At 40.1% G+C, this 22,509-nt stretch overlaps 1 protein-coding gene across 1 annotated transcript in view; it reads right to left on the bottom strand.

Moving 5' to 3' along the window:
* KHDRBS2 (KH RNA binding domain containing, signal transduction associated 2) overlaps positions 1-4,875 on the bottom strand; it is a 254,207-nt gene extending 249,332 nt beyond the window's left edge. Inside the window, exons 1-2 of the mRNA XM_041410578.1 lie at positions 4,803-4,875; positions 2,376-2,503 (exon numbers count right to left, since the gene is read on the bottom strand). Of these exons, the coding sequence (XP_041266512.1) occupies positions 2,376-2,503; positions 4,803-4,875 (201 nt within the window). The remainder of the gene's footprint in view (positions 1-2,375; positions 2,504-4,802) is intronic.
* Positions 4,876-22,509: the final 17,634 nt, after the last annotated feature.

Genomic DNA, 22,509 nt, shown 5'->3' with positions numbered 1-22,509 from the left:
ATTTAAAATATCTGCTGCATAGTGGAGTGTGTGTAACTGAGATGCTGTTTTTACCTGGGCTGCTGGTATTTAAGATAATTAATCTCAGAAAAGATCGTTAATGAAGTATCAACTAACACCCCATCTCTATTTTAGATCCCTGTTTCAGAGCAGAGGACAGAGGTCTGTGTCTTTACCAGCTGGTACCATAAGACAGCTGTTGCTAATCACAGCCTTTCATGTTCTTTTCCTGTTGTCTGCACCAGACTGTGGACACTTGAGTAGAGACAATTTCATAAGACTTATTCTGCAACTTCAAGAACTATTTAGCCACTAGAAGCTTTTGTGTTAACTTTTGCTCAAAGCTTAAAATGCTACTGCTGACTCTACAGCTGTCATTGAAGCTTAGCCTACAGACCATAATAAAGTTTTAGGCCAAAGGTTCCCTTGGAGCAATTTGTATTTTTACATGAAGTTAAAGTAAGTGCAAATGTCTTCCAAGAGCTGCCGTCATTCCTAAACAGAGAGCCTGTAAACTGTTGTTTTAGATGGTTTTAACTGGGCAGAATTTTCTTCAACAATTTTATACATTTGGACGCTTTCTGCATGTTTACAGAACCCTGCTACCCTAGCACTGCCCAAAAAAAATTATCAGCGAACAATGAATGAATGATTTAAAATAATGTTATTTCAAACAGAAATGACTCCTACATAAAATCATATGGTAATTATCTTAACTGTTTATAAATACAAGTCTGATCAACTGCTACTATTAACATATTCTACAAAATATATAAAACTAATCCTCTTAATTATTTTCTACTTTTTTTTCATCATTTATAAAGCAAGCTGAAGTAACTGTTGTGTGCTGATTTGACTAATGTATACAATTATCCAGAAAAGAGAAGACACTAGATCACAGCAATCAGCTGTTTGATACCAAGTGCAAATGCAGTCCTTGAAAGATAGTTCCTAGAGACAGTTATCAGGAAACCCGCAGTTCCAGGAATTGTTCCATACAAAGCACAGAATATTGCAAGCAAATCAACTGCAGAAACCCTGCAAGAGATTATTCTGCATTACTGAGTAAGTATTTCATTTCTCTCACACTGATTTCTTTTGCTCCACCATTTAAAAGCTGTAAAAAATGCCTTATATCTTTTACTATTCATTAATATGACACGTTCATCAAAGTAAATGAAGCTAATTCAATCACATTCAGGTGCTATATTGGATAGATGATAGTGTTTTGTCTTTTAAATAGTTTGTCTTTTATTCTACTACCTTCATCAAACAGTATTCTGAATAATTATCACACTGCTGTTATGAAGTTACAGCACTATTACATCCTAAGAACTTCAGGTCACCTACAGCATTTACACAAAATACCACAAATCAAGGCAAAGCACCTCAGGCTATGCAACAAGAAAGTAATTCCTTACAGCACTGTATGTGTTTCTAAGGTCTTTACCATTTGGATTATTACATTATCTCAGTTTTACATTCACAAGTCAGGAGGTGTCAACTGGAATCACCGAATCTCCATTTTTTTACATCTTTCATTTTGTTTGATTAGCTTTTTACCCATTGAAATGTATTGCTGTGATGAAAGTATAAAGCAAAAAGCTCAAAGTGTAATCAAGGCTAATGGTGAACCGTGTACCATGTGATAATAAATCAGCAAGGAAAAATACTCTGGAGACAAACAGAGATGCTTATCATTTCAGTATGAATACTATTGGAATAACTGTTTATGTAAAATTAAAAACTGTACAAGAAAACCAAACAAACACCCAAGTTCCAAAAAAGGTCCAATATTCTCTTATAAAAAATAAAACCAAAAACTTCCCATAAGCAGCTAAATTTTGCAAGAAATAAAATCATTTTTCTGCATTAAAGTATGTAACAATGAGAACTAATAAGAAAGTCTTAGATGCTAAAACATTGTCAGTCACAGCCTGCAGTAATCCTGACACTCAATCTTTTAAAACTTACTACACCCGAGAAAATCCCCCAACTCTTCTATGAGGAAGTTTTTCGGACTTACTGGAACATTTTTTTCTTGAGCAACAGCTATTTTATTTTATAAAAGGATGATATATGTTAAAAAAAACAAAAAAAAAACCCAAAAAACAAACTGAGAAAAAACTCAGCAGCATAAGGACAAAACCTACCTCAATGTGAAAAAAAATCTCATTCACTTTAATTGCTTTTCTGAAAGGCCCTGAGACAGGAGCTAAAACATGTAATAACTAACAGACATTTAAATAGGAGCTTTTTTTTTTTTTTACTACCACAAAGCCTACACATTATAACTCAATAAAAATGGTTGTGTGTAACTTTTTCATCATTATATTAATAAATATTAAACAAGTGTTAGACTAGATTTACAGTACCTTTGGATATTGTTTGACAGGGATCAGAACCCTCTCTGACAGTTTTATGTTTTTGTTACTGATAACATCAAGGTATTTCTTTTCTTCATCTTCCTTCTTGCCTTCGGAACCCTGAAATTTTTCCATTTCTGAAAAATATCACAAAACAGAACAATCAGTGACATAGCAACTGTCATCCTTAGGAAGTTTCAACTTACACATTCCTACCTAGACCGAGCACTGAACACCTGTGCTTCTGCATTCACGTGACAGGGACTGCTGTCTTTAAGAGAACCTGGACACTCAGCAGTGCTGAGAGGCAGAGGTGACAGTCCACACATCACACTCCACAACTAATTCTTCCCCAGCTGAAAGGGAAGCCAAATGATCTCGGCAGGAGCAGGAACAGATGAGGCTTACTATTCCAGCTGTCAGTCTTTTAAAGGGAGTAACATCATCACAGCTCGATGCTTTTTGTAAATGTAACCTGCCAGAACTAAGCTGGATTCTAACTGCAATAGCTCACTTTCAGTACAAATACTAGAAAACTGGTGAAACTTCTTGTTGTTACTGAGTTTCCATTCAAATACTTCTGAATCAGTTAAAGTTAAGAAATAAAGTTAACACTTGCCCAAAAAAATTCTTAAATTCTTCTATTAAGAAATGCAGTAAAAACCATCATATATATATATATAAAATTTACTACCAAAAAAAAAGAAAATAAAAAATATATTCAGGTAGAATAGTTCTGCATTCTTTATTCCCTAAAGCTCTATAACCAATGGATAACAACAAGTAATTGAATTCATCATTCTGCGAAGAGCATCTTATACAGTGCCTGAGAGCTCCCTGACAGTACGGGTACTATAGAAAAAGCTGCTTTTGCAGCAGTGACATTGTTGACAGCACAGAAAATGGCAATGCTTATAATGAGCTAATTATAACTGGATTATAGCTGAAAAGGGACAGCTGTGGGTCTCAGAAACATGCTGTTTCAAGGATGGGAAAGCAAGAGTGGAAAGGAGGAACACAGCCACAGCACACTCTAACATTCATATACAAGTTTCTTTGACTTACAACAAGCATAAATAAAAAATGTGTTGAAAAGAACAGCCCATGTCATGATTTGTTAATAAATGTTTATGCTGCTTTTATGAGATCAAATAATCTATTTAAAGCCTGCACCAGCAGACAGTTCTCTAATGTTACAATAATAAGATTTTTTAAAACCTCCCAGAGAACACACCTAAAAGAGCTCAGATGGGATACACATTCAATAATTTAGGATTAAAAAGTTATTCACAATCACTAAAAGCATCAGAAGAACATTTCATTATTGTAAAATACTTGAACATATGCAAAAAAATTGGTATGTTGCACTCAGTGGAAGATTAATCCGGAAAGCAGCAAGCATCAAATTAAGTAAGTAAAATACTCATTTTGGGCAGGTTTAATAGATAAAAAGTTCTTTGACAATAGATCCAATGCAATTATACAAAGGAGTGTGCTATGGGGACTATAGACAAAGAGGGGACCTTTTTGGTCTTTATATAGAGGGGAGAGACAAAGGCTCATAAAGAGGGAAAAATGTTACAAGCACAGTAAGTACTAAATGAAATAAAGGATTTCCCAAATGTATTGTGAACAAAGCACTAAATTAGATAATTCTAAAGGCAGATGGGGAAAGTCAATCTACACATACACATATATTTCACTAGAACCATGGAAGTTTAAGTTGGAGAAGACCTTTAAGGTGAACAAGTTCACCTATTAATCAAGCTCTGCCAAGTCCACCACTAAACTAAGAGCCACATCTACACGTCTAAAGTGCCACATCCACACATCTATGTCTTTTAAATACTTCCAGGGACAGTCATTTCACCACCTCCAGAGGTAATCTTTTCCAGTGTTTGGTAACTGTTTTTGTGGAGACATGGTTCCTGCTGTCCAACCTGAACCTCTCCTGACACAGCCTGAGGCTATGTCTTCTCATCCTGTCACTACTTGCCTGGGAGAAGAAATCAACCCCCACCTGACTATAAGCTCCTTTCAGGTAGTTGAAAAGAGCACTCAAGTCCCCCCCGAGCCTCCTTTTCTCCACGCTAAACAACCACAATTCCCTCAGCTGCTCCTCATCAGTCAGATCTGTGCACCAGACCCTTCCCCAGCTCTGCTGCCATTCTCTGGACTCGCTCCAGCCCCACAATGTCTTTGTGAGGGGCCCAGAAGTGGACGTGACACCCAAGGTGAGGCTTCACCAGTGCTGAGTACAGGGGAACAGTCACGGCCCTGGTCCTGAAGAACACTCTATTGCTGATACGGGCAAGGATGGCTTTAGAAACAACTAAACTCTTTCTCCTGGAAAGCTGAAGATACTTGAAAGTCTGTATGGTCAGCAGAGATGGGTACTAAAGGTTAGGACAAAATGCTCCGCTTCGAATCATCTACCAGGTCTTGCAACCGGTCCTTGTGCTTTGTTTTCAACTGAAAGTACCTGGAAGTTTTGGAATCGAAGTGGCATCTTTGCTGAAGCTAATGAATGACTACTTCAGCTGGGCTTACCAGACTTATGTGAACAAGAGTTTGTTTATCTACCAAGACTGAGACAAGCCGTGGCACGTAAATTGGTTTCACTCCATGATGAGGACTGAGCTCTAAACCCAGAAGAGCCAATCCCAGCTTATTATGGGAGGCACAAGAAAGAGCACTGGGGAGTTGAGTTTCCTCCAGGGAATGAAAGGCAACGAAGAGCCCATTTCAGGGGAGGTCCCGCAGCACTTAAGGTCAAACACAGAGAGAGAAGCAAACGAGAAGGGATCATGATGAGGGCCAGGCTGTGAGGCCAGAACTACAGCAGAAGGCAGGAGGGACACTGGGACATCAGGTTTCTGACAGGAAGCAGTGCAAGCTAGCCCATGACCACAGCCAGACAGCATTTGAGTATCATCTCCAAGGAGGGAGAGTCCACAAGCACCCTGACAGTGCTTGGTCACCCACACAGTAAAAAAAAAATTCCCCAATATTCAGAGAGAAGTTCTGTGTTCTGGGCACCCCTGAAAAGAGCCTGGCTGTGTCTTCTTTGTACCTTCCCTTCAGTTATCGGTACAATTTGGAAAAGATCCCCTATGGAGTCTTCTCCAGATTGAACAGCCTGGAGGCAGCACTCCTAGCCCTGTCCTTGTAGAAGAGATGCTCTAGACCCTTCATCATCCTTGTGAACCCTTACTTGACACTCTCTAGTATGTCCATCTCTACTTATGCTGGGGAGATGCACACTGGACAGACTGTTCCAATGGAGTATCACCTCTTTTGATTTACAAAGTTGACTGAGGAGTAAGAAATGCCTTGAGCTGGTTTATTTGTAAAACAGAACACAGGGCTGAGTATGATCAGTGTAACCTGTGAATTTATATAAAAAATATGGCATTATGATTTTGCTTGACAGTGGAGCAACCATGTAAGATGAGCTATCATGGAAGTGTTCATTCCTTAGGGCTGGAGTTTGTGTCTTCTGGGTGTGGTCCCTGGAAGCCCCACAATGTCATCAGGGAGTCATTGTGACACATGTGACAACAAGCCTTTTGGATGTTTGGGGAAGCCGCAAAAGGCCACAGTGTCTGGCCTCCTCCACTGGGGACAGACATCTGAATGTGGTGGGAGAAAGAAGCCCCATCCCATTGTGTGCTTTCTGAGGGCACAGAGAAGATTTGCTGGACAACGACACTGACAGGGCCTGGGGTGCTGGTCCCAATCTGCCATGCACTCAGGCTCTGTCTGCAGCTGCTGACAGGCCAGGAATTCCTTTCGCAGCCTCCCAGCTCCTCCCTGCACATATCAGAGAGGTTAGTTACCACCCTGCCTCAAGAGCTAGAACATGCCAAGACACCCAAGTGTCACTCATCTACCCCAGGATGGTCCCTGGCATTAGTGGCAGCCCAAGTGCTGTCCTGAGGCAGAGTACGCAGTTCTTTAATGCTCAACTTTGGTAGCTTTGCTGCTGGCTACAGCACCAGGGTACACATCAGCTTATCTCTCTGGTTTACAGGGCAAAATGGCCTCAGAGAAAGACTTGGCAGAAAGCAGCTCCTCTTCCCCTGCTGCCAGCAGCATCCAGGTGTCCCGGGCCGCACGTCCAGGTGCTTCAGAGAACCTAAGGTGCCCAATCTGCCAGGCCGGCATTAATGACCAAGCCTCCGTGAGCTGGCGTTGGCACCCTTTCTGTTTTTACTGCATGGTGGAATGGTTCCACACAAGAGTGGAGGGTCTGATATGCCAGTCACCTTTCCCACATACATTTCACAGGGTGGAAGACAGTAACTCTGAGGTGCACTCTATCGAGGAGTCCATCAGCTCGGCCAGCCATACTCAAGCAGAGCAAGCTGGATCCCACTCTGCAGAAAGAGGTCAGCATAATTCCCCAGGACGCCAGCGCCGCAAGTCTTACAGTAGAAGCTGCGGTGGTAGCCATGGTGGCAGCGATGGTGGCAACCATGGGGACAGCTGTGGGGGAAGCCATGAGGGCAGCCATGGCAGGGCCCAAGTGAAGAGCCGAAGCAGGTATCCAAGGAGGCATCACGATGGCCATGCCAGGGTCCAGGAGGCCCAAAGCTACAACCACTCAAGCAGCAGGAGACAGTGGCAGAGCAGGGCTCGGAGCACTGCTCGTGACAAGGGCCGAAGGACCAAACGGCACGCCCGTGCCCTCTCAGGGAGGCGTAAGCGCCGTCAGCAGGAATACCAGGTTTCTTTCATAGAACCGAGGCCAGTAAGGAGCCGATCCCGGCAGAGGTCGCGCAGATGTTCCAGCCAAACACTGAGGGAGTATCTAAGGGAGATGGAACGCGATGAGGGACGAGCTCTAAGGCATGACTGCTACATCCGTGCATCTTCAGGGAGGAGCAGGCGCCAACAGCGGGGACGCCGGCTTTCTTACAGAGGACGGCAGGTGACAAGGAGCCAAACCCCAGGGAGGCGCTGCAGCACACTGCCTCTGAAGCACAATCCAAGGAGGATGGAATGCTATGAGACACAGAATGCACAGGGCATCCATGCCTCCCCAAGGAGGAGTGAACGCCTTCAGCAAGGACACCAAGTTTCTTTAATCGAACCACAGGTGACAAGGAGCCAATCCCGGGGGAGGTCCCGCAGCACACAGCACCAAACACTGCAGGAGAATCTAAGTAGGATGGAAGGTGACATCCCAACCTCCATGGGGTTGAGTGAGCGCCATCAGCAGAGACGCCAGACTGGTTTCACTGAATCACAGGTGGCAAAGAAGTGATCCCCATGGAGGTCCCGCAGCCATGTTGGGCACGAGCCCGGTAGCACACACTACCAACAAGGGAAGTACTGTATGCCCTGTTACCAGTGTCAGGAATTATACTACTTTAGACAAAAACAGCCCCTACTAACAATTGTAAAAATAAAGTCAAATCAAATACTCAAGCCTGGGGCTAAGGATCTATTCTCCATCAGAAAATGCATCTGCAAATCTAACTACACCCTTGCAAGGCCTTTTCAGGTTAGGAGGACAACAGGCATGAAACTTCAGTGCTGCTTTTGTCATTCTGTTCTATGTACCCACTTGTATATAAAATGAGGTACCGAACATTTTGTATGGGGGTGCCTTTCTACCTATATTGGGTTTTCACAGTGTGATCAGCTTTTTTCTCCTTTTTTTCTCCTTTTTTCTCTGGTACAAAAGACACCAACAACTTATTAGGAAATCTCTTGTCCTTCCACACCTGTTTTTTTACACTTTATCCCAAGCATCCCCCAGAGTAACTTCTCCTGATACCATTCTTCTCACAATGAAGCAGTGAACAGTGAAGTCAATTTACAATTACTCTATCTCAAAGGCACTGCCTGTAATGCCAATCCAAAACTAATGCCTGGTAGAAAGCCTCTGAAAAGCTTTTCCTTCTCCTTCTTTAAAGATTTTAAAAATAAATCCCAAAGCCTTCATGGAGAAATTTGCCCCTGTGCTATGCTCTGTACAAAGCCTCAGATTTAATGCCCAGAATGGCACTACAGGATACAGGCTCTTCAGACCATGGCCAAGGACTACCAAAGTAATCAAAAAAACAGTGTTGTGTCAAGAACTGTTACTTTCAAGAAGACTGGAGCAAAAAGAGGAGTCTTCTCAAAAGACAGAGGCAATACATTAATTACTGGAGCAAGACAAACTGTATTCAATTTTTCTATTGAACTACAGTTGACTGCTACTGTGTACACTCCTCGTATCACTCCATGACTAGTACCACCATAGAAAAGAAGCATTAAGACAGTCTCATGGAATCCAGGCCAGGATCAAGCTGCCAACTTGCTGGCTCACAGCACTGACACACAGCTAGTTGCTTCAGCTGTAAATTTTGACTTGCCAACTGCAAAAACTATGGTCACCTGCAACACACGCTACAAAAACAGAACTAATGCCTTTAGTGAGATGTTGCACACATTGCACACCCCTCATGCCTGTGTTTGGTTTGTCAGTTTTCTGTGCAGTCACTGGTAAATATCCCAAGGGAAAAGAGGTGGCTGCCACATGGACAACTGACTTGTTGGAGACAAACCTGGCTCTTCATGAGCATATGGAATCATTCAAACCTTCCCATGTCATGAAATCTGGAGGGGCTTTCTTAGCTTGAGTGTGTTTTGAGTCACAAAACCACAGAACCATAGAGGCAGGAAAGGACTTGCAGAGAACCATCTAGTGCAAGCTACCCTGCTCTAACAGAGTCACAAGAGATGGTGGCTGCTGGACTACAGCCACACAGCTTTTGAGTACACTCCTGCATATGTCAAAAAGGTCAGTCGCCATCCTGCCCTGAGAGCTGGAACATGCCAACACGCCAGCGTCACTCACCTGCACCAGGATTGTCCCTGGCACTGGTGGTACCCCAAGTGCTGTCCTGACACAGAGCAGGCAGTTCTTTAATGTTTGATTCCTGCAGCTTTGCTGCTGGCTGCAGACTGTGTTCCTACTGCAGGGGAATGTGTGCCGCTGCTTACAGAAAGCTATAGGCAGTACAGATCTTGCGACCAGCTGTACCAGGTCTGCATGGCCTGGTTTTGGAAGTAGAGGGAGCTACAGGGGTGGCTCCTTTGAGAAACTGCCAGAAGCTTCCTCAGTGTTGGCAGAACCAATTCCTGGTGGCTCTAAAGATGGACATGCTGCCAGCCAAGGTTGGGACAACTATAAATGGTGGTAATGTCTCTATGATAGCATGTTTAAGAAGAAACAAAACAAAAATGGTGGGGCAGTTGTAATCACAGCCAGAGAAGAGCAGAGTAAGAAAATGTGAGAAGCAAAACTATGCAGACACCAAGGTCAGTGAAGAAGGAGGAGCAGGAGATGCTCCAGGCACCAGAGCTAAGATTCCTCTGCAGTCTGTGGTGAAGGTCATGGTGAAGCAGGCTGTTCCCCTGCAGCCTATGATGATTCATCAGGATGAAGAGACCCACCCACAGCACAGAGAGAAGCCCCACACCAGAGCAGGTGGATACCTGAGAGGAGGCTGTGACTTTATGGAAGACCTGAGGTGAGAGGGACCCATGCTAGAGTAGCCTGTCCTTAAAGGACTGCACCTCATGGAAAAGTTCCCCAGTTTGAGGGGAACTGCTGCCTGTGGGATGGACTCACATTGCAGCAGTTCACAGGGAGCAGCTCCTTATGAGATGGACACATGCTGGAGAAGTTCAGAGAGAACTGTCTCCTATGGGAGGGATCCATGGTGCAGCAGGGGAAGGATTCCTGTCCCTGAGCAGCAGAAAAGCTATGGGTGATGAACTGACCCCAACTCCCATTCCCTGTCTCTTTGTGCCACTGGGGTAGGAGGTAGAGCTGGGAAGGAGGGGGGCAGGATGGGGGGAAGGTGGTTTTCAGGTTTTATTTTACTTCTTGTTATCCTGCTCTGATTTTGTTAGCAATAAATTCACTTTATCTCTCTAAGTTGAGCCTGTTTTGCCTTTGATGGCAATTGATGGGTGTTTTCTCCCAGTCCTTATCTCAACCCATGAACCCTTTGTTAAATTTTCTCTCCTCTGTCCAGATGCAGAGGGGAGGCAGCAAGTGGCTTTCCCGGGTGTCTGGCACCCAGTCAGTGTCAACCAACTACACCAGTGGAAATAAATGTCCATAATCAACAACATTCCTCCACAGAGCACAAACACAAGGATCTCAGTGGTACTTTTTCTGCACCAGTGATCTTGCAAAAAAAAAAAAAAAAGCATTTCAAGAAGACACTTCATATATTTTTCACTCATTTTTGCTCTGAGTTAACCAAATTAAACCAGGGAGACACAGAGCTATTCAACTACCTCCTCCAGCATCAATCCTCAAACATGCCTCATTTTTGCCTTTTACCATTAACACAGTAATCTTGCACTTGCTTCTATATAACACACGTCTCTCATTCCTCTTACTGGAAGAAAACATGCATATTTCAGTCATGCAAAAAGAGGCCCAGACTGGAGAAGTATCAGAGACAAATACACATTTCTACCTGTATCTTATTAGAGGTATTATTCCCTATGAAAATTTATCTTGAGCTATCTCCAGACTTTGAGATGTAAAATTCTGGAAATAATGTCAGCCCATTTATGTGGATTTTTTTGAGGGAAGTAACATTTTTCCTTCATGGATTTATAAAATGGAAAGCTAAGTTAGTAACTCTTTTTCAGTATTCACTGCTTTACTCTTACAGTGCCAATAAAATTACGTTAATTACATTTCTCCTCAAAGTCCTTGACACCTATTACAAAACTTCTCTAATGAATATATTTTTTCTTTTAAAATTAGGCACTCCAGAGTAAAAACATCCTTTTGCTACACTTAAGAGTCATGTCAAAACTCTTCAAAAAATAATTTTCTTCTTGTCAGTCTGTCCAACCCACCAAAAAAATTAAATCTACACAATTCTTTCTGCTGTCAACATTTGCCTCCCACTTAAAGGAATTTTGCAGCCTATCTGGCTTTTCTTACCTTTGCATTTGCAGTACTGGCACTGCTTCAATCAAGAATCATGGGCTGCTGTTAACAAGGTCGAGCCCTCTGAAACCATCACATATTTCTATTAATGGGAATGATTCCCAGAATGGGAGTATCACCAACTTCTTGCATGCATGTACTATTATGTATATCAAGCTTATCTAGTACTCAAAATACACTTTTTCTGCAGATTAATGAAAGAATGTTTGAACTGTAAGAGGAAGAATGAGACAATGCCAATGCAAAATAACAATCAATAAATCATTGACAGCTCTAATTTAGAGAGAGCATTTTTAATTTAAGGTTCATTAAAAATTACACAGTGGGAACTCTGAATACCTAGAAGAATGTTAACAAAAAATCCCAGCATATTTTTAGAAACAGAAAATACTGGAAACATACATGAAGGCTCATTTTCTGTCTAAGGCATTACATTTTAATTGAAAGCAGGGCTATTGGATTTTGAGTAAGGGGAAAACAAAAGGCAGATGGCTCAATAGTTGAACAAATTAAAATGAAGTTAATTCATGAGAAGTGAACATCCTAAGAGATTGCCAGGAATAAAACCGACATCGAAACTCCTAAGAATTGGTAACTTAAAGGTAAAAACATCGAGTGTACCAACAGTGGTTGGGAGGGGTTATAAGGACAGTACAATCAGCCACGAGCACTGAAAAATTAGCCACTGGCTCACTATATTCACCCAGAAACACATTCATGTATTGTATTAACAACGTCCTTTATGTACGCATACTCGTGAAGTCACACAGCTAGTTGGGATGATTCAGGAAGGATAAGGGAAAAATTCTTCTTACAGCAGACACAAGTAAGGCAATACCTCTGCAGGGATGAATTTAATGCCTCTTAGATAATTGTGGGTCAGATCTACATGTTTATGTCATCTGTTCTAGACGAATACAAACTGAAGCTTTGTAACTGTATTAACTCGAGCTGAATCACCTTGGCTCTCAAGAAAGAAAAGTGGCTATTAAAATAATGTTCAGAAAGAATTCTGAAAGACAAGTAAAAAAGGAATGACAGAGACATGCAAAATCAGGTACAGTATGAGAAAAAACCAGAATGGGTATGTAGTGTTTCTCAGGAGGGGAGAGCATCTATTTGCGATGTTACAGATTGAAAAAACAATGCTTTTAGGTACAGGATATAATTACACAGGGGAACTGCTGAAAGCATCCATATTGATAAATTTAAGTCTTTTACAGATTCTTCCCTTATGATTAGATTCCATCCCATAAGGCAGTGAAGGTCTTTTCAATTTGGGCATGTCTGAAAATACAGCGTCCATTAAAAGTTCAATTTATTATGCAGGTATTTTTTACTGTTGGACTTTATGGTCATTATCATCTATCAGGCTGCCTATTGTATAGAACATAGAGAAATTGCAGAAAAGTGATCCTTTAGTAGGTACTCATTAGACTGCATGTATGTGCAACACTGGGCCAGACTTGCCCTCTCCTCCCCAGAAGAGGAAAGCCATTGACAAAGTGGAGCAAGGTCAGTGGAGGCCACTCCTGGTGGTCAGAGCTGGAGCACTTGTCCTGTGAGAAGAGGCTGAGAGAACTGGGCCTGTTTACTGCGGTGAAGAGACAGCTCTGAGGGGTCTAACAGCAGCTCAGCAATGCTGATGTTCCCACAGTCACACTCTTCACAGGAGTGTGAAACAAGGGTGACAGAAAACAGGGAAAAAGTGAAAATAGAGAGGTCTGACTTGTGTATAAGGAAAAGTTTCCTCAACACAGTCCAGCAGTGCTGCAGGTTGCACAGATACAGCATTTCCTCCACTGGAGGATTTCACAATGCACCTGGACAAATCCCTGAATAACTTGGTCTGAGCCCTTGGCTGGCCCTGCTTTGAGCAGGAGCTTGCACTAGAAATCTCCCGAGGCCCCTTGACATGTGAACTATCCTAGGATCTGTGTCTGTCACATTTCTGGAACTTATCCAAAAGATTTAAATGTCGTTGCAAAGAAAGTTAGAAGACAGAAAGAGCATGATTGCATAAGCCCTGTATCCTCAGCAAACTTTTTTTAACAAAATGTACCAACATAGGTAGAAAAGCAATTAAATATCTAAAGAACTTCGTATTTCTAACTGAATGAAAACCAAAGAGTATTAACAAGAAAACAAAGGAGGAAAATTCAAGTGTGCAAAAACTTACATTTCTATCCCCTCTCTATAATGACAACTGATTTTTACTGCCTGGTCACTACTTTGGCTCTACCCATCATGCAATCAGCAGCTTGCAAAGGTATGCCACAGGGTAGTTTCTTGTCCAAATTATACTACTGGTAGAAAAAGAATTACCTAATGTAGCTATCTATTGACCTATGCCTAGATCAGTATAGATTAAAAAAAGCTATAAAGAGGATACTAGTAATATTAAATAGCTAGAAAAGTCCTGAAATGAAAATATTAGTTCTTACTAAATTTATGAACATCTGCTCCAATGCACACCCTGCCATGGAGAGTTTTAAGTCTGATTGCCAAGTAGTTCCTCAAGACAGTAGTCCATATAATCCCAGTTCAGCTGCTGAATTCACTCCCACTATCATTGATACACTATTCTATGTAATTCTACATATACAGCAACTGCAGTCACAAAAATAAAAAAAATGAAACCAAACTATTTACAATGAAATTTGCTGCAAGAAACTGATGGAGTCTTTCTTGCCTCAGTAAAAATAACCAACAGCAATCCAAAGGTCAGCATCAGCAAGCGCAGTATAAAGAAAAGATCTGGGATGCATTTTGAATGTGATGACTTAATAAATAACGTTTATGATAACATTTAAAGGGTGACAACAATGTCAGCTTCAAGATATAGGTGTTTTCTAGCTTTGGAAAAAAATAAAAAGGACTATAATTAGGATTTTAGAAGGACTATTAAAGGAACCGAACAATTACTACATTTATTAAATATATATTTTTTATCAAACTGTTAAAAAGAGAGGAAGTCACTGGGCAAGATTTTACAGACTAAAGTTCTTTCAAAAGTGTCTTTGAAGTCAAACATACCTCTGTGGAGTTAATTTCTATAGGCTGTGTTGGAAGTTTGTTTTTGGCAACAGTACTCTTTTAATTATGGTATGGAGTTCACTAAATAGCTGTTCCCAGTACAGTTCTCTCTTTTTGCCTCTTACCTTCAGAGCAGCTTAGACAGTATTATGAATATGTCACCAGCTGGATGAAAGGCAAACCTGAAAGTTGTCGGAATATTTTTTATTAAATCCCAGGTTTCTTTCATCTGAGAATGAGACTACTCATAAAAAGAAGAAATAGAGAGCATGAAGATTTACTCAGATAAGTAAAAAATAAAGCAAAAACCAACAAAAACATCACAAGTGTATTTATCTGAGAACATCTCTCTAGGTGTCCTTGAATTTAACACCCTAGAAAACTTTGTTGCTATGACATGTAAGAAAAGGAAAGTAGCTTTTTGCCAAAGATTTTTGTAGTTTCTATTGTGTCAAAGTTTATTCAACAAAACACTTCAGGACACACTGAAGTGTTCGCACAGATTAATTTGAAGAAAAAGCATGAGTGCTGTGCTAGATACTGTGTGGTGTGGAACAGATACGTAGGGGTGAAAGACAAATCAATCAGTGAAATCGCAGGGAACTCCACCAGTGACATATCCATTACCTATCCCTGACTACCTGAAACCTGCTGGTATTCTTGAGTGGGTTGCTCTACCCAGCTGGAGTAACCAGCCAAAAGGAACCTTTTCTGTCTCTTCACAGTTTCTGGTGATTTTCTTTTACTCTCTTCAGTCCTAGAACTTATTAGTGATAATAATGTCTGCTATTCTGTCCACAGAGATATAAACCAGCCAGCAATTTTTTCCTTTCTGCTCTTATCTAACCTTTTTCAGATTTTACTCTGCTGTGAGGTAGAACAGCTGCAGAATAAGACTGATGTCTAGAAGTTCACAACATTGAAAACTATGAGAAGATGCTATATACTGAAATTAAGGACCAGTATAAAATTTTGCTTGAAGTTCAGGCTTCCCACTGACCTCTCCTCGTTTTCCCGTTAGCAATACCACTAATGAGCTGACAATCCCTGCTCAGACTGTTTTCAAAGTATTTTAAAGGAGTCTACAAACCATCAAAACAGTAGTTTTCATTTAGGATGTGACTTCAGATCTTGAGCTCATAAAGTCATCTGTATCTGAAAGACTGACAGGAAAACCAAAGCTCAGAAGAGATGATGAAACACCAGGTCAATGCAAGGAATTTGCAGCTGAGAGGTGGGAGAGATTTGAGAGTGCCAGAGTACAACCTTTGCTTCCTAGCGTGCTCTGTCAGCAAAGCATGGCTCTGACTGCTATACAGACAGGAAAATACTGAGTGTATTCATATATATAAAACAAATAGTTATATATAAAAATCTCAAACTTTTTATTCATAACTGGTAAAAAAGCAGAAAAGAAGGAAACAAAACATTCAGTACTGGTAAGAATGACTATGTTCACCTGTCTCCAATGACATTATCTTAAACATCCATTGTTTCATCGAAGACTTCATTTACAGAAAAGCTGCATCCAGGTGCTCATTAAGACTATGTAGCCAGCATAGATAATAAGCCAAATGTCAAGTTTAATGATGTTCAGAGATTTAATGTACGTTATCAAGACTTCCTAGTTCACCCAAAGATCACACAATTTCCTGTCACAATGGAAGATGACTCATCTGCTTCAGTTGCAATACATTTAATTTATCTTGAGATTGAGTGCAACAGTTACAAAGAACAACTTTTTGACAAACGGACATTAAAATAGAAGGACTAAGCTAGTGATATCTGAAAAGCAGAAAGGTATTTAAGCCTTCACTCACAAACTCACTGGAAAGTACATCTTTGCTTTAAGCCTCCACTTGGAAGTCTTTACAAACAGATCCTTGCCCCAGAGGATCAGCAGCACACACTAAAAAGATCATCAACCTTCCTGCATCCCCTCCTCAGAATAAATTGTCAGCAATATCTAAAAATATATGGCTCATGAAAACCTGAATTAACACACTTGTAAATATGCAGTGAAAACAAAACAAGCTGAAATGAAGAAAATGTGCAAAATTAAAGATACTTTACTAATCTGAGGAGATTTTATCGCAGTACCTCCTGTGGAGTTTTCTGCATTTGATTTTTCAATGGATTTGACAGAACACATTCATGCTTACACCTCACTCAGTAGGTTTTCCTCAGCCATGCTGCACTTCAGGCCATGTCTAAGTACTGGCTGCTCACCTACTGATCTGCAGACATGACAGGGACATGTGTTCACATGGTACCAACGCTTGGGCTTGTTCATTTAATGAAACAGCCACAACATGAGGATACAGAAACAAGTCCAGTAGCCGCATCAGAAGTAGGAACAAGCTACATACTAGTTTTTGTTAAGTGACCCTGAGTGCTCTTGGCTAAGATTTACTGATGCAAGAAAGAACTTTGGCAACTGAGGCAGGACTAGAGACAATCTTACAACTCAATATAAACCAAGTATGTGAAAACTATTCAACAAAAAGCAGGAAACCTCAGTCCTGACTGGAAATAGGATACTCTATGGCAACCAAGGAAATTTCAAGTGAACTTGTATTCATAAGAAAGAAACCACGTTATATTCAAATTCATAAGAAAGAAACCACGTTAATATCAGGTAATACGATGTCATTACTCTGGGTTATTTGACACAAGGAATTTAAACTCATCCTAGAGTGGTAACACAACTGATACTCTATGATCAAGATGCATGTTTTTCACAGATTTGTCATGTTGCCTTAAGAATACTTGTTTTCCTTTTCCAGGCCACAGCACTAAATTAGAATGTACTGATGTCAAGGAGACTTGTTTCATTTCCTGCAAATATCCTTTGACTCCTCCAACAACATTTCTAGAGATCAATTTTAAAAGGTGAAGAAGACATGTTTGAACCTGTCTGCAACCCACTTCATCAAAGTCTGTTATCTTGTCAATGGGGAAAAAAGGGACCCAGGATAATGTTTTCACATAATATGACTACAGTGTATGCTCCTGGAATGTATATAAAAATCAGTGATGAGAAGCATCCCTTTTTTTCTCCACCAGATCCTTTGCTTCTTATTCAATTGAAAAAAAAAAAAAAAAAAAAAAGTATCACAGATGGGAACACTAACAAATACCAGTTACATGAAACTGAATCCAGAGTAAGCAGCAGTGCTGCCAGGAAACAAGCAACCCGAGAAGCTCCCAAAACAGTAATACCTGCTTGTGATGAATCCACACAGCTGCTTGTTGCAGTCCAGGAGTAAGTCTGAAAGCTTGCTGGGCCCTTATACAAGCGGAGATCCATAAATGATAGGCATTATATTCCTAACTCCAGTTGGCTAGAAGACACCTAAATGGCCAAGTATGTTTTTTCACCCTATCAAAAAGATGCATTTCTTTTTCTTAATGCCGAAGTCCTGCAGCTCTAACAGCAACATGTCATAAAATCAAATATATTCTCAGCTCCCACTGATGGCTTTTCATCATTAGCAAAGCAATGGCACCACAGGATAGAAAAACTGACATACAAGTCTGTGCCAGACTCAAGAGTTCACTCCTCAAGCCCTGTGCACCTCACTGTATTATCAGTGTGGAGAAGACTGGGATCAGTTCTGTGGGAGACAACAGTTTTTACAGGAACCAGGATTTCCAGAAGACTAAGGACTATTATGACTCTTTTCCAAAAACCTGATTTCAGGCATCACTTTTACCTTGTCACTACCACGAAATGGTAATAAGACAGTAACTAATGAATGTCTATTTCCTATAAATTTAAAATTAGCTGACATGATTAGAAAATATTGGGGGAAAAGAGCCTGGCATAAAAATAGACCATTTAATTGTACAAACTAACTGTATTTCCTTGGAAAATTTTTCTTAAAATTACCATAAAAGTCATTCCAGTACTCATTTTGCCCTATGATTTGTGAACACCTAATACCCGAAAAATGCAGAAGCACAGATTACATGACAGAGAGGGAATATAATAAAATTATTTTTTACATAGGAGCTCATAGCTGCCACTATGCAGGCTCATCATTACCCTTCTCCTTACCAGCATATCTATCATTAAACTGTTAGGGAATAATGTACTGCAGCCAAGTAACGCACTATGGACCCAAGGAATACTTGTGCAGAACAGGATAAAGAGCTACAATACAATTCTGGAAATTAATCTGGAGCATCTGTCTTATGAGGAGCATCTGAGGTACCTAGGGTTCTTTAGCCTGGAGAAAAGGAGAATCAGGGAAGACTCTACTGCTCTCTACTACCACCTGTAAGAAGGGTGTACACAGGTGTGTGTCCATCTTTTTTCCCATGTCACAACAGATAGGACAAGAGGACGTCAAGCCAGGGGAGGTTTAGATTCACTATCAGGAAAAATGTCTTCACTGAAAGGGTTGTGAAGCATTGGAACAGGCTGCCCAGGAAAGTGGTGAAGTCACATCTCTGAAGTGTTCAAAAGACATGCAGTTTGTGGTACTTAGGCACATGGTGTAGTGGTGGACTTGGTAGTGCTGGTTAATGGACTTGACCTTAGAATCACAGAATAAGTAAGGCTGGGAAGGCCCCCATGATTCTAACTAAACAGAGACATTAAATTTCATCTAAAAAGTGTAAGTACCTTTCTGCTTGCTTTGTTCACCAATTTGAATGTTGGTTAATCTTGTTACCCAGAAAACCATACAAATTTGCTATATGCTCTGCTTTTCTTTAGGAGCAATTTGTTCCTTCCAGAAAAGTAACTGGCAGGTAGGCCTTGATTCTGAGAGTGAAAAAGAGCAACTGCCTTACTTAGACTCATCAAGCAAACAAAAATGCCCATTATACCCTTGTGTATCTGGGAACACCTTTTACTTCTTTCCTGTCTCCCATTTTATATGTCACCTTCACAATTTACCTCACTGTTCATTAACAGACATGCAAAAAACTTCATCTCCTAAGGAGCTCTTTTTTCCCAGCTCTGGTGAAACAGTAGAGAGATCTCCAAGACCTGCCACATTTGAGAACTGTCCTGCTTCACAAGAAGCATCCTAATTAATCACATCCAGATGAAAGTGCTTATGCTGCTGCAGATTAGGTATCACAAATTATTTTAAAAACAGACAAAAATACAATTCACAATGAAAAGGTGAAAAGGAAATTTTTCAATTTGTCTGAATTTTATGTATCAGACTAACAAATGTTTTCATCTGGTTACATGTCACTTGCCAATCATCTCAGCAGCTGGTAAAAAAATAAAAATCTGTCAATTTGTGCCTAAGGGTGTACAGGGCAAAGAAAGAACTTGGACAAACCCACACTGATTCAAGCATGCTGAAGGGTTTGTCAGCTGCCTTGATTAGCTCAGCCTCTCAAGTTCAGAAATGCCACAGGCTCATTCTCGAAGAAGAAAATTTCCAGGAGTACACCATGTTGCAAGACAATCTGTTTCACTGCAAAACAGGTCTGCTCAGGCTCAAGCCAACACAAGAACTGCAACTTGATGCTGAGCTAATAAGGAATTCAGTATTTTTGTCAAAGTGCTTATTTTCTCAACAAATTTTAACTATTTCATACAAAAAAGACTCCATCAGGTCTTTGGTATATATAATGCTGGGGTGTTTTTAATGCTGGGTTTTTTTAAGGCTGACAAAAATCCTGTCGCTTTCTCTGTTTTAGGATGGATAACATCAATAGCAAGAGCTGATAGCACTTATAGAGTCATCATTTCAATTTTAGGCAGTACCGAAAATATAACATTTTTGTTTCAGTCAGAAAATACACAGCACTCTTAGTACTGGAGAGAATCACAGAATGTTAAAGGTTGGAAGGAACCTTGAAGATCATGTTGTTCCAACACTCCTGCCATGGGCAGGGACACTTTCCACAAGACCAGGTTGCTCAGAGCCCCACCCAGTCTGGCCTTGAACATTTCCAGGGATGGAGCATCCACAACTTCTCTGGGTAACCTGGGTCAGTGCCTCACCACCCTCACCCTCAGTAGGGAATTTTTTCACAATGAATTATTTAAACCTACTCTCTTTCAGTTTGAAGACATTGCCCCTTGTCCTGTCACTACATGCTCTTGCATAAGAGGTAAAATTGTTGATAATAACTGGGGCATGTCAGTTCTTGCCCAAACATGGATTCACGGCTATCCAGCTGAGAATATTAAAATCCATTTTAAAAGAATTTGTTTAAAAGGATGCGTCAAGAAAAGACATGGGTCTTTTCAAGCATCTACAAAAAAAAAAGCAAGTGTGAGCAATTTCAGAAGAAAAGTAACTAAATAATTTAAACATTAAGCAAACAAAAAAGAGGGAAAGAATAGACAAGAAACATAAACTTTTATCTGCACCTTTATTTTCTTCTGTTTTCTCCAAAACCTTCAATGGATTATATTCTTTTCTTGGCTGAAAAACATTTTCTTAAATTCCCGAAAGCAAAATTAAGTATTGTGGCTGCTTCCAAAATATTGTGGAAGACATGGCATTAGACACTATAGATATAGCTTGTTTTCCATTAAAAAATATTTTCTAGGAAAAAACTAAGCCAGAACGAAGATAGAAGGCAAGGCATCTGGAAATGTGGAGAGAAAAGGTGCCAACAGATGACCAGGGGACACTTAAGGAAATATGAAGCAGAAAAACAAGACAAAAGATGACAGGACCAACCAAAGCAACAAACAAACAAAACATATAAAGGAGAAGAAGGGCAAAAGTTCATGCCATGGTTCATCAATTTTCAGCAACATGTTCTCAGGCAGGACATCAGAAACCAAGGGAACAAATCTGAAGAGTTCACTTAGGTGGAGAATAAGAAGGGGTATCAGAGAGGAAGAACAGAATTGTTTCTGAATGGGAGCCAAAAGAGAAATGAGCAAAGATAGACCATCTCACTGAGCAGGCACTTTGAAATATTAATGTGAATTTTGCTATCTATCTAAATAAATAACAGTCTCTTCTTAGCAACTTCATATATCAATATTTAAATATAAAAAGTAAATGGATAAATAAACTCAATATAAATGTTATATTAACATGTTAAATGCCTCTGCAGTATCAGTGTCTTAGGTTGATAGCTGATTGTGCCAGAGTCAAACCATGACAATCTTCTAGGGTATTCTAGAAAGTCCAAGATGTCCAAGTCAAGCATGGTGAAGCAATACACACACTAAGTGTCCTACTTTAAAAATACTTCTACAACTGAAATTACACAACAGGCATGAAAGGAATTTTCTATAAAATTATTTATTTCCATTTTTGTAGGGAAAAATAGTCATGTTACATTTGAATCCATGCATCTACCTACCAGTATTTTTAGAGAAGTGCAGGAAAAAATACCATTCTTTAATCAAATAAAAAAAAAATCAACTTCCTAATAGAAAATAGTATTTGAATAACATATTGATAAGCAAAAATCTAGATTTTGAAACATTAATATAAAGTGGCATGGGATATTAACAGGCTTGTTATTCTTTCTGCATTCTTTTCTTAGCTTTTCTGCCTTGAAATTGATACTGCCACCATGAACACTCCAGTGACTTAGGATGCATTAATCAAAAGATGTGCGCTGCTCTATTTCAGAAGATGCATGCTGCTATGGAAAACATTTCTACCAATTAAAATTCCTGCACACAAATTAAAGGCTAGAGTATCATTACTATAAGAAGATAGATTCCAATATCTGCAAGCAAAAAATGGAGCAATTATTCATGTAATTAACTGAAAATCTTGGAAAAATGTAACTTCTCATAAGAGGCTGTGTGGCTATCTGCCAAAAGAAAACAGAAAATATGCAGATTTACCTTTGTGATCTATACTATATTTTGGCTATTGTCCCCTACTGAACATCTCTCTCTCATGTCATATGCAAATAATTTCCTAGAGACACATTCTGTGAATTTAAAAATAAATATTTCTGGAGAAATTATGATGTTTTTATTAAAGGAGAAGCATCTCGGAAAGTTTTGTGTAAGAAGTTCATAAAAACATTTAGCTAACACAAATCAGCAGCAGTGCAGAACAGCTTAAACAAAAGACATCTTGAAACTCAAGGAGAATTTTTTACTTGTGTGTCAGCAGCTCTAACAATTGTATGCCACAATCAGCATAAAACGTGCTGTGAAAACCCAAAATTAAA

Source organism: Onychostruthus taczanowskii, unplaced genomic scaffold (genome assembly GCF_017590055.1).
Source record: "Onychostruthus taczanowskii isolate IOZ18803 unplaced genomic scaffold, ASM1759005v1 scaffold33, whole genome shotgun sequence".
Classification (NCBI taxonomy): Eukaryota; Metazoa; Chordata; class Aves; order Passeriformes; family Passeridae; genus Onychostruthus; species Onychostruthus taczanowskii.
Note: the sequence above shows the minus strand (reverse complement) of the source record. Positions and strands in the feature narration are given on the sequence as shown.